Source organism: Salmo salar, chromosome 03, assembly GCF_965601325.2.
Source record: "Salmo salar chromosome 03, fSalSal1, whole genome shotgun sequence".
Taxonomy (NCBI): domain Eukaryota; kingdom Metazoa; phylum Chordata; class Actinopteri; order Salmoniformes; family Salmonidae; genus Salmo; species Salmo salar.
Window position 1 is genome coordinate 66825847 of NC_138293.1, and position 18146 is coordinate 66843992.

The 18146-nt window shown below is 44.4% G+C and overlaps 1 protein-coding gene across 4 annotated transcripts in view; it reads left to right on the forward strand.

Moving 5' to 3' along the window:
• Positions 1-17788, forward strand: part of LOC106601280 (cdc42-interacting protein 4 homolog) — a 31331-nt gene extending 13543 nt beyond the window's left edge. Inside the window, exons 1-15 of one of the 4 annotated variants that reach the window (XM_082973712.1) lie at positions 718-833; positions 1938-1994; positions 2213-2301; positions 2494-2641; positions 3088-3150; positions 3988-4092; positions 4286-4414; positions 4969-5115; positions 5301-5498; positions 7476-7646; positions 13264-13373; positions 13582-13714; positions 15555-15679; positions 15781-15920; positions 16028-17788. In XM_082973712.1, the coding sequence (XP_082829838.1) occupies positions 1989-1994; positions 2213-2301; positions 2494-2641; positions 3088-3150; positions 3988-4092; positions 4286-4414; positions 4969-5115; positions 5301-5498; positions 7476-7646; positions 13264-13373; positions 13582-13714; positions 15555-15679; positions 15781-15920; positions 16028-16179 (1716 nt within the window). In that variant the 5' untranslated portion in view covers positions 718-833; positions 1938-1988 and the 3' untranslated portion in view covers positions 16180-17788. Of the gene's footprint in view, positions 1-717; positions 834-1937; positions 1995-2212; positions 2302-2493; positions 2642-3087; positions 3151-3987; positions 4093-4285; positions 4415-4968; positions 5116-5300; positions 5499-7475; positions 7647-12396; positions 12427-13263; positions 13374-13581; positions 13715-15554; positions 15680-15780; positions 15921-16027 lie in introns of those variants that run through there. The other 3 variants (XM_014193367.3, XM_014193369.3, XM_014193371.3) reach the window with 3 other exon arrangements.
• The last annotated feature ends 358 nt before the right edge of the window (positions 17789-18146 follow it).

The following is an 18146-nucleotide window of genomic DNA, read 5'->3' on the forward strand; positions in this document are numbered from 1 at the left end:
TACATCAAATCTCTTCTATTTTTACAATCTGTATGGCGCCGCTGTCAACATTTTGGTCCTCATATGAAACTGGTATGTTTTTCAAATTATGCTGATTTTTATTTTATTTTATTTTTTTATTTTTTTGGGGGCCTATTTTTGGTCTTTTAACGGGTCGACAAACAAGTTCCTACCTTCGCTCCCTTCCACTTGACGCCTCCAATTTTACAGTAATGCGGCAATCAGTTGGTTGTTTAGTGTTATATGCAATTCATATTTGGGATGTTTCTACTGAGTCTACGTACCACAGGAAGTGCAAGAGTGGGGCGCTTCCTATTTCCTGTCGGTAAAAGGTTGTCCTCCTCCCTGTGTCCTCTCGCTCTCTCTCTGGCCATTTTCCCTCTTTCTCCCTCTCCCCTTCTCTTTAGCAGCAGAATGCAGCATGATCTAGCATCTCAAGGGTGGGGGTCAAGGGTTGTGCATATGTAGAGAATTCTTGGAAGGCATAACATTTGGGTAGATATGGTGACTTGACATTCAGTATCAACAGTCTGTAAACTAAATGTTGCCTCAGACTGATTAATATCCAGCATTCTTTTAGATGACGTCACTCATCCAATGGAACGTGCCGTCATTCTTATCTAATGGTGATCATCCATCTCGTGTGCATTTTCTCTCTCTCTCACTCTCTCACTCTCATTCATTATTTATATATATATATATGTTCCTTCTCCCCAGGACCAATATGACATCATCGACAAGCACACGCAATCCGGGCTGGAACTGGTAGAGAAGTATGTGAAGTTTGTGAAGGAGAGGACGGAGATAGAGCAGAACTATGCCAAGCAGCTGAGGTAGGCCTCATTCTTCATGGTTCCTCAGGCCTCATTCCTGCGTGTGTGCCCACAGCAGTTGATGTTTGTGCTCAAAAGCTGTTTTATGAAATGTATGTGGTGTCTTATGACTAGTTTGGGGCAGAATTGAACTTGTCTCCCCCTGTTGGCATTGCCCCAGCCCAGACAGTCCCAGAAACACTGCCCTCATTCTCAAGCTTGAGCCTGCATTACTGCCTCCCTTTTTCTCTATTCTTCACTCTCACTCTCGAGTGCGTCTGTCAGTATCTGCTGCTGTGCTCTGGTGGAGAGGAAGTGGGAGCAGACTGGCACATGACAGACAGGATGTGGTCAGAGAGAGCTCTAATGAAAGAAGGAAGAATAGGAGAAGTGGATCTGTTTTAAGATGTTCTTCTTGACTGTAGTTTTGCATTGGCTTTCCCTTAAAGGGGCAGTGCAGTCAAAAACATGATTTCCTGTGTTTTTTTAAATATATATATATATATGGATAGAGGGGAGTTATTGGGAGGTTGGGAATAATAGTGACAATTATGATAATGCCCTTTTAGTGTAAGAGCTGCCTGACATTTCAGCTTGTTTGGCTGGGTGGGTTTCTTTTAGACCTAGATGTTAATAGAAGACCAATAACAGCTAGCTTTCAGGTTACACATCCTTCCCATTAGGCTCCTCTCTGACCACTCCCAGACAGACCACTCAGTCTTAGCAGAATTCTTGCTTGTTTCTTTTTTACCATTTTTTAAATTAAAAACAAATATAGTAAGATAATTCATTGTTACCTAGAAATGATTTGATATTGAGATAAAAACGTCAAAAAGGAAAGATCAACTGTGCCAGTGGACCGGGGCAGTCTTGCCCACAAGAAGCAAATATTTGTGTGTATTGTTTCTTAGAGGTGTGGATTGATTTTAAATTGAATCATTTCTATTAAACGCTGACTGTAACCAATTTAGGTTTGAACTTGCTTATTGAGATTTGAATAGACACCCTAATTTGATGCATTGTGTTTTCCTATCATTTAGGATAATTAACTTTGCATCTGTGCTTTTGACATATTCTATCTTCCAGACTACTTACCATATCTTCCCCCTCTCCTAATATTGACAGAAATCTAACAAAGAAATACAATCCTAAACGAGGCTGTAAAGAGGAACAGGAATGCAGGTGAGCTATTGGGCTTTTGTGTGTGTGTGTGTGAATGAATATGTGTGTGCATAAAATGTGCTGTGTTTGTATCTGCCCAGGCCAGCTGTGATCTTCAACATGACTTTCAGTTCCTAATCAGACATAGAGAAGGAAAACAAAGCTTGACTAAAATAATACACCAACAATACATGACGTAATTTCAATGACGTGTTTTCAAACTGCTTTCCTGTCTATAGTACTGTAGTTGGAGAGGCTATGCCAGCACCTGCAGAGCAATGCAAATGACTGCTACTATACCCCCTGAGAGGGAAACGGGAATAAGGAAGTAATGGACCTATCATTACCTGGCTAACACAGCTATTTAAGCAACAGTGTATGTAACTTCCTGTCAATGCCCAAATCCATTACAGATCTCATCTCTTCTGTATCCTTTCCCTCCCTCCCTCCCTCCCTCCCTCCCTCCCTCCCTCCCTCCCTCCCTCCCTCCCTCCCTCCCTCCCTCCCTCCTCTCCCATAGGTTCTCCAACCACCAGTCCTTCCTGGACATCCTGAATGAGATGAACGACTACGCAGGACAGAGGGAGCTGATTGCTGAGAACATGATGATGAACATCTGCATTGAACTCACCAAGTACCTGCAGGAGCTCAAGATGGAGCGCAAGACGGTGAGAGAGAGAGATCCACACTGAGAGGGAAGGATGGAGGAGTTCAAAACTCAGATTATTATAGTGAGCGCGAGTGAAGATGGGTGGGATCTAGGGAAAAGGAGGGAGAGTATGAAGGAGACAGGAAGGACCAGCAGAGACTTGGTAGCCTGGGTTGTCTCGTAGGGGGGGTGGTCACTGTCGTGTTGTCATCCTCTGAAAGGAGAGGAATGCCTTGGCCCAACCCCAATGGAATATAGAACACACACAAACACTATAAAGTCTCCCAGTAGACATGACCCACAGACAGACTGCTATTTGTTTACCAGCTGTTTTGTTCTGTGGTTTTTGGTGGCCGTTGTTTATTCTGTACCCAATGCCAATGGCCCTGTCTAAGTAGGGACCGTCATGTCATCATCCTAGTGTTCTTGGTGTCTCATGTGTCCTCTCTGTGTGTCTGTTTGCAGCATCTGTCGGAGGCCAAGAAAGCCCAGCAGAGTTTGGAGAGCACCTATAAGCAGCTCGACAGTGTAAGTTTGTTTACATGTCAGGCCGTCTGCCAATAACTCCCCTCTTCCAAAGGGAAAATCTATGTTGTTGGTAGAATACTAATGTATACATCCTCTCTATATAGTAGGCCTATACTTTGTTTGTCAGTGAACAACTTGTCTGTTTATTCTTTCTGTTCAGTCAAAGGGCAATGTTTTGTCCAGTCACTCTCCTCCATTGTCTATAGTGGTGAAGCTGTCAAATGTTTCTGAATGCTCTCTCATATTGTCTGCTGTAAGTGGGGTCATTGTTACATCAGTGAAAGGGACGTTTGTTCACTAGTTGTGTGTGTGTGGTGACTCAGGTGACCAGTATTTGTAATATACAGTAAAAAGTGATGAGGAGCTCCTTTTTAAAGCAGGGGTAGGGAACTAGAACGAGACCAGAAACTAGCAGCACTCCAGCCCATTGCTCGTCACTGTATGGGTCAGCACCACTGACTTAAACCACTGATGTTCCAGCCCATTGCTCGTCACTGTATGGGTCAGCACCACTGACTTAAACCACTGATGTTCCAGCCCATTGCTCGTCACTGTATGGGTCTGCACCACTGACTTAAACCACTGATGTTCCAGCCCATTGCTCGTCACTGTATGGGTCAGCACCACTGACTTAAACCACTGATGTTCCAGCCCATTCAGTAAAGTCAGGTGCTCGTGGCCATTGGGCAAGTGTGCACTAGCCTTGGGTGAAGCAGAGGTCTCGCTTGTACACAATAGTAGTGTCTTTTCTATTCCATTCAAAGAATGCCCACAGAGCACAGTATTGGGTTAGCTAAGATCAACATGGATGTGTTTCTGTCTCTCTCTGTGTTTTAGAGTAAGAAACGTTTTGAGAGGGAGTGGCGAGAAGCGGACAAAGCTGTTCAATATGCCGAGAAAACTGACCAGGACATCAACGCCACAAAGGCCGACGTCGAGAAGGTAGTAGGACACCAACACAAAATAAAAGGAACACAGGTTTTCATTTTCCGTTGCAAACCGTTTTCCTACGGTGTGCCCTACTGAACACAATCCAGCTGTCCTACTTGTCCTGTTTCCCCTTTAAACAGTGGAATGTGAGCCACCAGACCGACCTGTGTGTGACCTGTGTGTTTGTTTTGTTACCTGTGTCCAGGCCAAACAGCAGGCCAACATGAGGACACACATAGCGGAAGAGTGTAAGAACGACTACGCAGCCCAGCTGCAGAAATACAACAAGGAGCAGAGCCAGTTCTACTTCAGCGACATGCCTCTCATCTTCAACGTAAGGCAGAGACTCTCACCCGTCCATCCTGACCTTAGCCTAGCTTTCCTTCCTTCTGCTGGAACTGTTTTAAATGCTAACATTTGGTTCAATAGACACTAAAAACACAGCTGACTTTATTTTTTTTTAACCTTTATTTAAAGGTATTCTTCATACCAGAGAGAATACTATAGACATCAAGAAAGCCAGTTAGTTGATTATTGACAAATTTTTCCAACACTTTTGATAAACAGGGCAAAATAGAAATATGCCTATAACAGTTAGGATCAGCTTGATCTCCCCCTTTTTAAATAAGGACGCAACGTGACTGCCTTCCAAGCAATGGGAACCTCCCCAGAAAGGAGAGAGAGGCTTGGTGACGATAAGGGCAGCAACCTTAAAGAAGGGTCTAAATCGACTGACTCGGATCGTTTTTTTGGGGTCAGGTTTCAGGAGCTTCTCTAGCACCTCGGACTCAGTGACTGCCTGCTGGTTGTTCTGTTATTCTTTAATCAGGCACCAAGACGTGGCAGATCTGATTGAGTGACTCCTGTATGTGCCTCCTCTCCCGATAGAAACTCCAGGACATGGATGAGAGGCGGGTGAGGAAGCTGGCGCAGGGCTACGTCTTGTTCTCAGACACGGAGAGGCACGTGATGCCCATTATCGGGAAGTGTCTGGAGGGCGTCACTAAAGCGGGCACTAATGTCAATGAGAGGAATGTGAGTGGGCCGTACTGTACTGCATGTATACAAAACAAACCCAGACGTAACGTACATAGATACATGTGGTCCAATGAAGTTCAAAAGAATGTGAGGGAAATGGGTATGAAACACAAATGCTTTGAAACGTTTTGGTATTGTTGGTCTGTGTTTCACTGTCATAATGTAACCTACTGTCCCTGCAGGACTCCATAGCTCTTATAGAGCAGTACAAGTCAGGCTTTGAGCGTCCAGGGGACCTGGACTTTGAGGACTACAGTCAGGGCATCAACCGTGCCTCCTCAGACAGCAGCCTGGGCACCCTCGGTACCCCCAAAGGCCCCCTGGAGCTGCTGGGCAAGAACAGGAGCAAACCGTTCTGGCTGTTCAGCAAGAAGAGTAAGGTAAGCTGCGAGTACCACCACTCCTCCTCACAGACAAAATGACTAGTTTACACCCCTGGTACATCCCACTCCCATGACTCAGTTCTGACTAGCTGAGTAACTTTCTGAATTAGTAATAGACATTAGGATAATAATCTACAATTCATGCCCAAATCAGGTTATTTCCCCCGAGTGGATAGTCCCCCGAGTGGATTTCTTAGTGTTTGAAATGATCAGTGCTCCAAGGTGCAGGTAGATAAACCATGAGCAGTGTGTGTGTCAGTGTTGAGGCAGAGGGGCTGAATCAGGGAGACAGCGTCTGGGGACCACCTCTGGGGACCACCTCTGGGGACCACCTCTGCCACTATGGTCCTGAAGCTGTGGTCTCACACACAATCTTTCCTGTTCCCAGAGCTCTGCATGTACATACTGCATGGCCCCTCTCTCTAACACACACACACACACACACACACACACACACACACACACACACACACACACACACACACACACACACACACACACACGCACACACCTTTCTAGAACTGGTATGTGCATGGCTGTGTCCCTGGCCTGTCTGTGAATAAGCCTCCTCTGACTTTCTGCAGCGTGTGACTGACTTTGGTTTCCAATAGGTCAACTCTACTGGCAGGCAGCGTTCTGCAGAGCTTGTGCTTTCATCAGCACAGACAGGCACAAACACATTGAATTTTCCTCTACGAACACACTGCTATTATACTGTATTATACTGGCCCAGACTATAACATTAGCAGTCAAACCACCTTAGGAAATGCCAACCATCAGGGATGATACTGGGACATGGAGGGATGACTAGTTCCAAGTGAACTCATTTTTTCTGTGTTCTCTCTACACCGTCATTGGAGATCATGGGTGACGTTGGACCACTAGAGGCCGTCTAGATCTAAAATATATCGGATGTCCCTTAAACAGGCCTCCTGAGCCACTCTGAAATGACTAAAAATAAACTAGACAGGAATGTTGAGAGGACAGCAAACTAACACCTAGCTAACCTACATCATGGCCAGCCTCTACCCACTGCTGCATATCTCTCTCTCTCTCTCTCTCTCATCTCTCTCCAGTCTCTCTCTCTCTCTCTCCAGTCTCTTCCAGCACTTTCCTCCTGCTACATGTCTGATTGGCTACCCTGCTGACTGCTGTCCAATCCTGTTCCTCTAATACTCTCTACCTACTTCCCGTCCTGTCTGTGTGGTGCACCGCTCTGTGTCATCGCTCCTGCTCTCCCCAAATAGGTGGATCAGTAATGATCAGAGTGAATTTTCATATTGGCCTGTGAGAAAGAGCTTTGGATGTAATTTGTAAAAGTCTACCCCCTCCCCACTGCACAACACTGATTCAAACAGCTCCTAGTTAAAGTGATTTTTAGTCCAGGACTACTGTAGGTCTAGGCTAATCTGTGTCTGAGAAACCAGCCTGTAGAGTTGACTATATTCTCCCTCACTGCTCCTCACTTGGTCATGTGGTTACACCATCATGACCAAGTGAGGTTACAGGTTCAGTAGTTCCCACCAGCTTAGAGACCTGTCATGTTTCTTATTACCTGTATTACAAGCATGTATACCAGGCCCAGAGCTGTAGGGTGTCCTTTGTACATCGGTAGACTGAACTATGTGTCTGTGTCCAGATTGAGGTTAACCAATGGAACGTCCCGTTGGTCCGCTCCAATCTGTCAACCTTGTTCCTCACGTAGGCTCACTCTACTCTACCCTTCATCGTGGCTTGTGTTTTGTTGGTGTTGGGACTGTGGTGCGGCTGTTGTGGCGCTATGTGAATGACCCGGTGACTGTGGGCTTCTGCAGGGGTAACTGCTGCAGTGTTGTCTTCTCTGTGTGGTGTGCTTAAGGTGTTGATGGTGTCTCTCTCTCTTTCCCTTGTCATCTGTTTTTGTTTTTGTCCTCCCCTCCCTCTCTCCCTCCATGCCACCCTCTCCCTGGGTGTCTGTGCTTCACCCCGCCCCAGCTCTCTCCCTCCCCTTCCTCACTCACCCCCTTGTCCACGCCCCCCGCTCCCTCGCCCGCTAACGGACCCCCCTCCCCCAAGTTCGGCCGGGACCCATTGTCGTACTGTTTGAAGGAGATCAATAAGACAGTCAAACCCAGAATATCCTCCTTCCGGACCCTCGGGCGAACGGTGAGTCATCATGGTCAGGGGCCACAACGTCTCCTCACAAAGGCCTCCGCTAACCTGTTTGGTGGATCAACCTGTTCTTTCTTATTGTTCCAGGAAATGACTGAATATGTCCAAACAAAACTGACTAAATTATTGTGCAAAATGTTTCAGGTGTTGACCTTTCAGAGTGGAAAGACAGAATCTTTGAAGGTGTCATACACTGAATATATCAAACATTAAGAACACCTTCCTAATATTGAGTTGCACCCCACCCCGGCGTGCCCTCAGAACAGCCTCAATTCGTCAGGGCATAGACCCTACAAGGTGTTGAAAGCGTGTCACAGGGATGCTGGTCCATGTTGACTCCAGTGTTTCCCACAGTTGTGTCCAGTTGGCTGGATGTCCTTTGGGTAGGGGACCATTCTTGATACACACAGGAAACTGTTGACTGTGAGAAACCCAGCAGTGTTGCAGTTCTTGACAGAAACCAGTGTGCCTGGCACCTACCACCATACCCTGCTCAAAGGCGCTTCAATCTTTTGTCTTGCCCATTCACCCTCTGAATGGCACACATACACAATCCATGTCTCAATTGTCTCAAGGCTTAAAAATCCTTATTTAACCTTAGAGCAGGTTTCCTTCATGTTTTTTATACTCTGAATATACAGTGTGTTCAGAAAGTATTCAGACCCCTTTACTTTTTCCACATATTGTTATGTTACAGCCTTATTCTAAAATTAATTACGTTTTGTTTTTTCCTCATCAATCTACACCCAAATGTTTGAAAATGTCACATTTACATAAGTATTCAGACCCTTTGTTGAAGCACCTTTGGCAGCGATTACAGCCTCAAGTCTTCTTGGGTATGACGCTACAAGCTTGGCACACCTGTATTTAGGGAATTTCTCCCATTCTTCTCTGAAGATTCTCTCAAGCTCTGTCAGGTTGAATGGAGAGCGACACTGCACATCTATTTTCAGGTCTCCAGAGATGTTCAAGTCTGGGCTCTGGCTAGGCCACTCAAGGACATTCAGAGACTTGTCCAGAAGCCACTCCTGCATTGTCTTGGCTGTGTGATTAAGGTCTTTGTCCTGTTGGAAGGTGAACCTTCACCCCAGTCTGCTGAGCGCTCTGGAGTCTGTTTTCATCAAGGCGCTCTGTATTTTGCTCCATTCATCTTTCCCTCAATCGTGACTAGTCTCCCAGTCCCTGCCACTGAAAAACATCCCCACAGCATGATGCTGCCACCACCATGCTTCACCGTAGGGATGGTGCCAGATATCCTCCAGACGTGACACTTTGCATTCAGGCCAAAGAGGTTAAATCTTGTTTTCATCAAACCAGAGAATCTGGTTTATCATGGTCTGAGATTCCTTTAGGTGCCTTTTGGCAAAATCGAAGTGGGCTGTCGTGCCTTTTACTGAGGAGTGGCTTCCGTCTGGCCACTCTACCATAAAGCCCTGATTGGTGGAGTGCTGCAGAGATGGTTCTCCTTCAAGAAGATTCTCCCATCTCCACAGAGGAACTCCCGAGCTCTGTCAGTGACAGTCTGGTTCTTGGTCACTGTCCAAGGCTTGCTCAGTTTGTCCGGGCAGCCAGCTCTAGGAAGAGTGTTGGGGGTTCTAAACTTCTTCCATTTAAGAATGATGGAGGCCACTTTGCTCTTGGGGACCTTCAATGCTGCAGAAATGTTTTGGTACCCTTCCCCAGATCTGTGCCTCGACACAATCCTGTCCTGGAGCTCTACGAACAAATCCATCGACCTCATGGCTTGTTTTTTTTCTCTGGCATACACTGTCAACTGTGGAACCTTATATAGACAGGTGTGTGTGTGTGTACCTTTCCAAATCATGTCCAATCAATTGAATTTACCACAGGTGGACTCCAATCAACTCATCTTAATTTCGAGTCTCATAGCAAAGGGTCTGAATACTTATGTAAACATTTTTGCAAATGTCTAAATCTGTTTTTGCTTTGTCATTATGATGTATTATGTGTAGATTGATGAGGAAAATGTTTTATTTACCGTAATTTCCGGACTATAAGCCGCAACTTTTTCCCCACGCTTTGAACCTCGCGGCTTAAACAATGACGTGGCTAATATATGGATTTTTCCCGCTTTCAAATTTTTTTCTCTAAAAAAACAAACATTCTGTGACGTGCTCAGTTTTTTTCGTGGCATGATGCTTTCATTAGACCACTGAAATTGCCGAACGGGTTAAGGTCAAACAACTTTTTGGTTTACTGTTTAGATTAAATCGAGCGCTCTCAAACTTCCCATCATTCTGATTACGGTAGTCATTTTGTCACCCTCATCATGGCAAAGACACGGAGAAATGCATATGATGCAGCTTTCAAGTTGAAGGCGATTGATCTGGCTGTTGGAAAAGGAAATAGAGCTGCTGCACAGGAGCTTGGTCTTAATGAGTCTGATAAGACGTTGGAAACAGCAGCGTGAGGAATTGACTCAGTGCAAAAAGACAACTGAAGCTTACTGCAAATTTTTTATTTTTTGTTACAAGCCATGTTTCGTTAAAGCCTATTTATTTTTGTTACAAGCCGTGTTTCGTTAAAGCCTATTTATTTTTGTTACACGCCGTGTTTCATTAAAGCCTGTGTAAAGTTCATTTGTTTGAATGTACCGGTAGGCACCTGCGGCTTATAGACGTGCGGTTTATTTATGGTCAAAATAATAGTTTTTTTTTAATTCAGTGGGTGCGGCTTATATTCAGGTGCGCTCAATAGTCCGGAAATTACGGTAATACATTTTAGATTAAGGCTGTAACATAACAAAATGTGGAAAAAGTTGAGGGGTCTGAATACTTTCCGACTGCACTTTGTATATACAGTCGTGGCCAAAAGTTTTGACAATGACACATTAATTTCCACAAAGTTTGCTGCTTTAGTGTTTTTAGATATTTTTGTCAGATGTTTCTATGGAATACTGAAGTATAATTACAAGCATTTCATAAGTGTCAAAGGCTTTTATTGACAATTACATGAAGTTGATGCAAAGAGTCAATATTTGCAGTGTTGACCCTTCTTTTTCAAAACCTCTGCAATCTGCCCTGGCATGCTGTCAATTCACTTCTGGGCCACATCCTGACTGATGGCAGCCCATTCTTGCCTAATCAATGCTTGGAGTTTGTCAGAATTTGTGGGTTTTTGTTTGTCCACCTGCCTCTTGAGGATTGACCACAAGTTCTCAATGGGATTAGTTCCGACTGCGTGGTCGGAACTAGAAGCACACGCATTTCGCTACACTCGCATTAACATCTGCTAACCATGTGTATATGACAAATAACATTTGATTTGATTTGGATTAAGGTCTGGGGAGTTTCCTGGCCATGGACCCAAAATATCAATGTTTTGTTCCCCGAGCCACTTAGTTAACACTTTTGCCTTATGGCAGGTGCTCCATCATGCTGGAAAAGGCATTGTTCGTCACCAAACTGTTCCTGGATGGTTGGGAGAAGTTGCTCTCGGAGGATATGTTGGTACCATTCTTTATTCATGGCTGTGTTCTTAGGCAAAATTGTGAGTGAGCCCACTCCCTTGGCTGAGAAGCAACCCCACACATGAATTGTCTCAGGATGCTTTACTGTTGGCATGACACAGGACTGATGGTAGCGCTCACCTTGTCTTCTCCGGACAAGCTTTTTTCCGGATGCCCCAAACAATCGGAAATTGGATTCATCAGAGAAAATGACCTTCTTGATACCAGGTCATCCTCCAAAAGTGTTCACCTCACTGTGCGTGCAGATGCACTCACACCTGCCTGCTGCCATTCCTGAGCAAGCTCTGTACTGGTGGTGCCCTGATCCTTCAGCTGAATCAACTTTAGGAGACGGTCTTGGCGCTTGCTGGACTTTCTTGGGCGTTCTGAAGCCTTTTCACAACAATTGAACCACTCTCCTTGAAGTTCTTGATGATCTGATAAATGGTTGATTTAGGTGCAATCTTACTGGCAGCAATATCCTTGCCTGTGAAGCCCTTTTTGTGTAAAGCAATGATGACGGCACGTGTTTCCTTGCAGGTAACCATGGTTGACAGAAGAAGAACAATGATTCCAAGCACCACCCTCCTTTTGAAGCTTCCAGTCTGTTATTCGAACTCAATCAGCATGACAGAGTGATCTCCTGCCTTGTCCTCGTCAACACTCAAACCTGTGTTAACGAGAGAATCACTGACATGATGTCAGCTGGTCCTTTTGTGGCAGGGCTGAAATGCAGTGGAAATGTTTTTGGGGGATTCAGTTCATTTGCATGGCAAAGAGGGACTTTGCAATTAATAGCAATTCATCTGATCACTCTTCATAACATTCTGGAGTATATGCAAATTGCCATCATACAAACTGAGGCAGCAGACGTTGTGAAAATTAATATTTGTGTCATTCTCAAAACTTTTGGCCACGGCTGTATATTTAAGCAATAAGGCCCGAGAGGGTGTGCTATATGGCTAATATACCACGGCTAAGGGCCGTTCTTATGCGCGAAACAACGTGGAGTGCGTGGATACAGCCCTTAGCCGTGGTATATTGGCCATATACCACAAACACCCGAGGTACCTTATTTCTAATATAAACTGGTAACCAGTGTAATTAGAGCAGTAAAAATACATGTTTTTTTCATACGGTCTGATATACCACGGCTTTCAGCCAATCAACATTCAGGTTTCGAACCACCCAGTATTCTCTCTCTCACACACACACACACACACACACACACACACACACACACACACGTTGTCTGTCTATTTTTCTCTCCCTCAGAGGTTCACTTCAGAGAGGATCATAGTAATGGTAATACTAGAGTGGTGTCTGTGTGGGGTGTTAAAGGGTGTCTCAGCTTCTCACATCGACGGGGAATCTCACACATGACCACCTCTCCATCAGTACAATTGGACAAGCATCTTGGTCTCAAACGTCACACTAAAGTCTGCTTGTTTACCTTCTCAAATCAATGCTGGAATGTTCACGCTGTAGTTCAGCTGCTAGCACATGAACTGGAACACAGCCAGATTCAAATTTGACATTGGATGCAAAGCAGAGGGCTGAAAACATGGCCTGTCTGTCCGTTTGGAGTTAGAGTTGAAGAGGTGGCCACCTGGTGGATTAAGGGTGTAACAACACTTAATAATAGTCACTTCAGCAATGGGGCAACATTATGTAATTTGTGTAATTTGACCGATATATTGGATTCAGTTTACTTCCATTGTTTTACTGGTCTGTCACTATGATAACCTCCTTCCTTTAAACGTTCACTACAAAACCCAATGAAAGAGTTCCTAAAAACAGATTCTTATTTGGGTGGGTGTGCTGCCAATGGGATGGTACTGGGAATGATTATATGGGTGAAAATGGTGGTGGTCTTGGGTTCAGCTCACTGTAAAAATGAAGCATATCTGTTTGTTCACTCTAAAGCAAAAACAATGTCCTTACTAGAGGTTAAATATGTTTTCCAGTCATCAACCATTTCCCTTGAGCTGAACCATAACCACAGACCAGCGTTTCCTCTAGAGGTGGTTGTGGGTGGCGGGGTGTGTTCCTCTCCTACCACATGCCATGGTGATGGAGAACATGTGTGTGTGCGCGTGCGTCCGTGTTAAAGTGACTGTTCCTCCCTGTGCGTTTTCTCAGCCCACGGTGACGGAGGACTTTGGCCATCTCCCCCCCGAGCAGCGCAGGAAGAGGTTACAACAGAAACTAGATGACATTGGCAAGGAGTTGCAGAAAGAAGTGGACCAGAGGTGTGTGTGTGTGTGTGGGGGGGGGGGGGGAGTTTGACTGACTGCTTTGACAACCATCTCTGTGACTACTGACAACTTCTCCCAACAGTGTGTGTGTTGTTGACCAATTACTGCACTCCACAGGGGATGCATTTCCACTGAGAATCAATCCACCTCTCATCTCTCTCTTTCCCTCTCTGTTGCTCTGTCTCTGTGTGTGTCTCTCCAGTGCGGCCCTGGAGAAGATGAAGGATGTGTATGAGAAGAACCCCCAGATGGGAGACCCTGCCAGCCTGTCTCCCCAGATCAACCAGACAGCCCAGAACGTGGAGAGACTGAGAGGAGAGTTCAACAAGTATGAGGTAATGGACTCCCCTCTACTGGCCACAGTCATGTACTGCATGCCATCTTCCCATAGGCAAGCTAGAATACATACATTTGAAGTCGGAAGTTTACATACACTTAGGTTGGGGTCATTAAAACTCGTTTTTCAACCACTCCACAAATGTCTTGTTAACAAACTATAGTTTTGGTAAGTCGGACATCTACTTTGTGCATGACACAAGTAATTTTACCAACGGTTGTTTACAGACAGATTATTTCACTTATAATTCACTGTATCACAATTCCAGTGGGTCAGAAGTTTACATACACTAAGTTGACTGTGCCTTTAAACAGCTTGGAAAATTCCAGAAAATTATGTCATGGCTTTAGAAGCTTCTGATAGGCTAATTGACATCATTTGAGTCAATTAGAGGTGTACCTGTGGATGTATTTCAAGGCCTACCTTCAAACTCAGTGCCTCTTTGCTTGACATCATGGGAAAATCAAAGGAAATCAGCCAAGACCTCTGAATTGTTTTTGTAGACCTCCACAAGTCTGGTTCATCCTTGGGAGCAAACACCTGAAGGTACCACGTTCATCTGTATAAACAATAGTACGCAAGTATAAACACGATGGGACCATGCAGCCGTCATACCGCTCAGGAAGGAGACGTAGTCTGTGTACTAGAGTTCAACGTACTTTGGTGCAAATCTATCTCAGAACAACAGCAAAGGATCTTGTGAAGATGCTGGAGGAAACGGGTACAAAAGTATCTATATCCACAGTAAAACGAGTCCTATATCGAAATAACCTGAAAGGCCGCTCTGCAAGGAAGAAGCCACTGCTCCAAAACCGTCATAAAAAAGCCAGACTACGGTTTGAAACTGCACATGGGGACAAAGATTGTGCTTTTTGGAGAAATGTCCTCTGGTCTGATGAAACAAAAATAGAACTGTTTGGCCATAATGACCATCGTTATGTTTGGAGGGAGGCTTGCAAGCCGAAGAACACCATCCCAACTGTGAAGCACGGGGGTGGCAGCATCATGTTGTGGGGGTGCTTTGCTGCAGGAGGAACTGGTGCACTTCACAAAATAAATGGCATCATGAGGCAGGAAAATGGTGGATTTATTGAAGAAACATCTCAAGACATCAGTCAGGAAGTTAAAGCTTGGGCGCAAATGGGTCTTCCAAATGGACAATGAGCCCAAGCATACTTCCAAAGTTGTGGCAAAATGGCTTAAGGACTACAAAGTCAAGGTATTGGAGTGACCATCACAAAGCCCTGACCTTAATCCATAAAAAATGTGTGGGCAGAACTGAAAAAGCATGTGTGAGCAAGGAGGCCTACAAACCTGACTCAGTTGTACCAGCTCTGTCAGTAATGGGCCAAAATTGACCCAACTTATTGTGGGAAGCTTGTGGAAGGCTACCCGAAACGTTTGACCCAAGTTAAACAATTAAAAGGCAATGCTACCAAATACTAATTGAGTGTATGTAAACTTGTGACCCACTGGGAATGTGATGAAAGAAATAAAAGCTGAAATGAATCATTCTCTACTATTATTCTGACATTTCACATTCTTAAAATAAAGTTGTGATCCTAACACACCTAAGACAGGGAATTTTTACTAGGATTAAATGTCAGGAATTGTGAAAAACTGAGTTTAAATGTATTTGGCTAAGGTGTATGTAAACTTCCGACTTCAACTGTATTCTTTGTTACCTCTTCACATAGTTATTTGTAAACGCAGACCTCATGTTTTCCTGATTTTAATATACAACCCGTTCCTGTCTTTGATTTGGTCTCACTCACAATCTGTCACGAGCACAATCTATAGGAAACACTGGTATATTTCCTCCGTGCTTTGTTTTGTAGTCATGGCTGACAGAGGCAGGAAGGCGAGGGGATTCAATGCTCAGGAGAGATACGTTACGTGAGGATGCGTTGAGCTACAGGTCTCACTCCTTCAACAACAACGGCAGCACTCACGAACCATACAGGTCAGAAACCAGACGCTGAGATTCACTCATGGCTGTCAGTAAATGTACTGTAGTCGTATATCTATATTTATTATTAAGCATATGTGTGTTTCTCCCTCCAGCCCTGACGGAACCCACTCTGAAGAAGGCACCCCAGATCCCTCTCAGGCCATCTACGCCGAGTTTGACGACGACTTTGAGGAGGAGGAAGAGGAGCTTGTCGCTCCCATCGGCCAATGTACAGCCATGTACAACTTCCCAGGTAGGTGTGGATGGGTCACAATGACACCAATGTACTCAACACTATTATGGTATTTAACACTTACTTGTACATGGCTATAGTGTAATATGCTGTCATGTCCCTGCTAGGTGCCAGTGAGGGGACCATCACCATGCAGGAGGGAGAGGTGTTGTCTGTAGTGGAGGAGGATAAAGGTGATGGCTGGACCAGGGTCCGCAGGGCCAACGGGAATGAGGGCTACATCCCAACATCCTACGTCAGCATCAGCCTCAGCAAGTGACCCGACACCCATCCCACCCACACGAGGCCTGAGGGAACGGCCAATCATCACTGATGATGATTCCAAAATACTGTGGCAGCTCTCTCATGGGACCAATCAGAAAGAGGAAAAAAAGCACTGTGGGCGGGACCATCTGGGTGTCCATAAAGAGACTACTAGGGCCAATCCAGTCGCTTTGATTTCCTCACAGATGCGCACCTATGATTTCTTTCCCCTGCTGGCCAGAGAAGATGCAGTCAATTGTGCTTTTGGCTCCTCCTGGCTTGCATGTCTGTACCAGGTCACTATACTTACCACAAGCCACACATTTTCATCGTAGTTCTCCTTGATATTATCACAGTGCGTTTGTGGTTGTGGTTTAGTAGTGGATATCATAGCAGGACTGATGATATAGATTAGAATGAGGCACCAACCAACATGTCCATATGCCCTCACCTCACTGTGGGAAGGCTTCTCCTTTTCACAGTGAGAGGAGGAATAGAAGTGCTGTTGTCAGGGCTGTACTGGTGCGTTTGACATCAGGGTTGTGTTCAGTAAAGATAAAACGTTTTGAAACCAAGTGAAACAGAGGTATTACCTGAACTTGTCCAATGAGAACACAGTACTACGGTGTGCCCTACTGAACAGGAGCCAGGATTAAGAGGTTTCCCTAACACATTAGTAAGCATAACCTGCTCTCTCTAGCACTCCCATGCAGCCAGAATGTAAACTGATCACGTTCTTGCTCTTCTTCGTATTTGCACATGGCATTTTGGACAAAGAACATTTGCTCAGATAAAGGAAGTGTCTCAACACAGGTCTATGGGCACTGCATTTCAGTAGGAAAGCCCTGTTGACACAGCCACTATTCAGATCAGATATACTCACCAGTTTGCGTGACTTTATTTCCTTGTGCTCTGATGTATAAATAGATTAGCCATCCACAAGGCCAAAGACTGACAGTAAAGCCCCCTTAGAGAGACACACACATACTGATGGCAATAAAGAAATGTTTCAGACAATCACAGCCATATCTTCACTTCAGCTCAGTTTCAAGCCATCAACATAAATGGCCTATACGAGAGCTCTTTTATAGCTCTTGATTCTGAATGGTAAATAATGAATTGTTTGTATTGAGAATATAATTTATTAAGTATGTGTAAGTTGCTACATTTAAAAGAGTTAAAGTTTAAGGCATGCTTTGGTTTATATCATGAGTTCAATCCCATTTGTACTTTTCCCTGCAAACACGGTGGACTGTCTGTATCCAGAGGTGAGAGCGATACCAATAAATTGTTGCAGACAGAATATGTGCAACGTTAAGACTATCATATTTATGTTATAAAATAATATATTTTAGCTATCACTACACCACTATTGTCTTATTAGCTTTTTAACCTGATGAATAAAGATTGAGAAGTTGAGAGCAGATGTGTATCTTCGTGAGGTGAATGTGTCCATTTTGTCTGGAGTTTAAACGACACTCCAGTTTTGAGCCACGCAGGAATATTCCTAACATAAAAACTCACTCGCATGTCCAGGTGCCTTTCTGGTTAAAAGCATTGTGTATATACCTAACATGCAAATGTCTTCTGTTTTTAAGACTAATAAATGTAACACGCATTTCAAAGTTCAAGTGGTTGTATCATTTATTCATGGATTTGTTTTATTTTATTGCTAATGTTTGTCTGGCATAGAGCCAACCGTTGTATTATTAATAAGAGAGCGAGTTGGTCCCCAAGAAATAAGATGCATTTTGAGTGAGATGAGAAAATGTCTAGAAATATCAAGTGCATGTACATACTCTTAAAGGGAATGGCTGTTGGAGTATCCTTAGTGTTTCTTCAAATTGAAACTGTGGGGGAACCCCTATAAGATCCTCAAAAAACATTTTGTTAACTACCCCCCCCTTCCCCTCCCCTGTTGTTGTTGTTGTTATTATTATTAATAATACACACAACTAAAATATTGTTATCAGTGTTGATTAT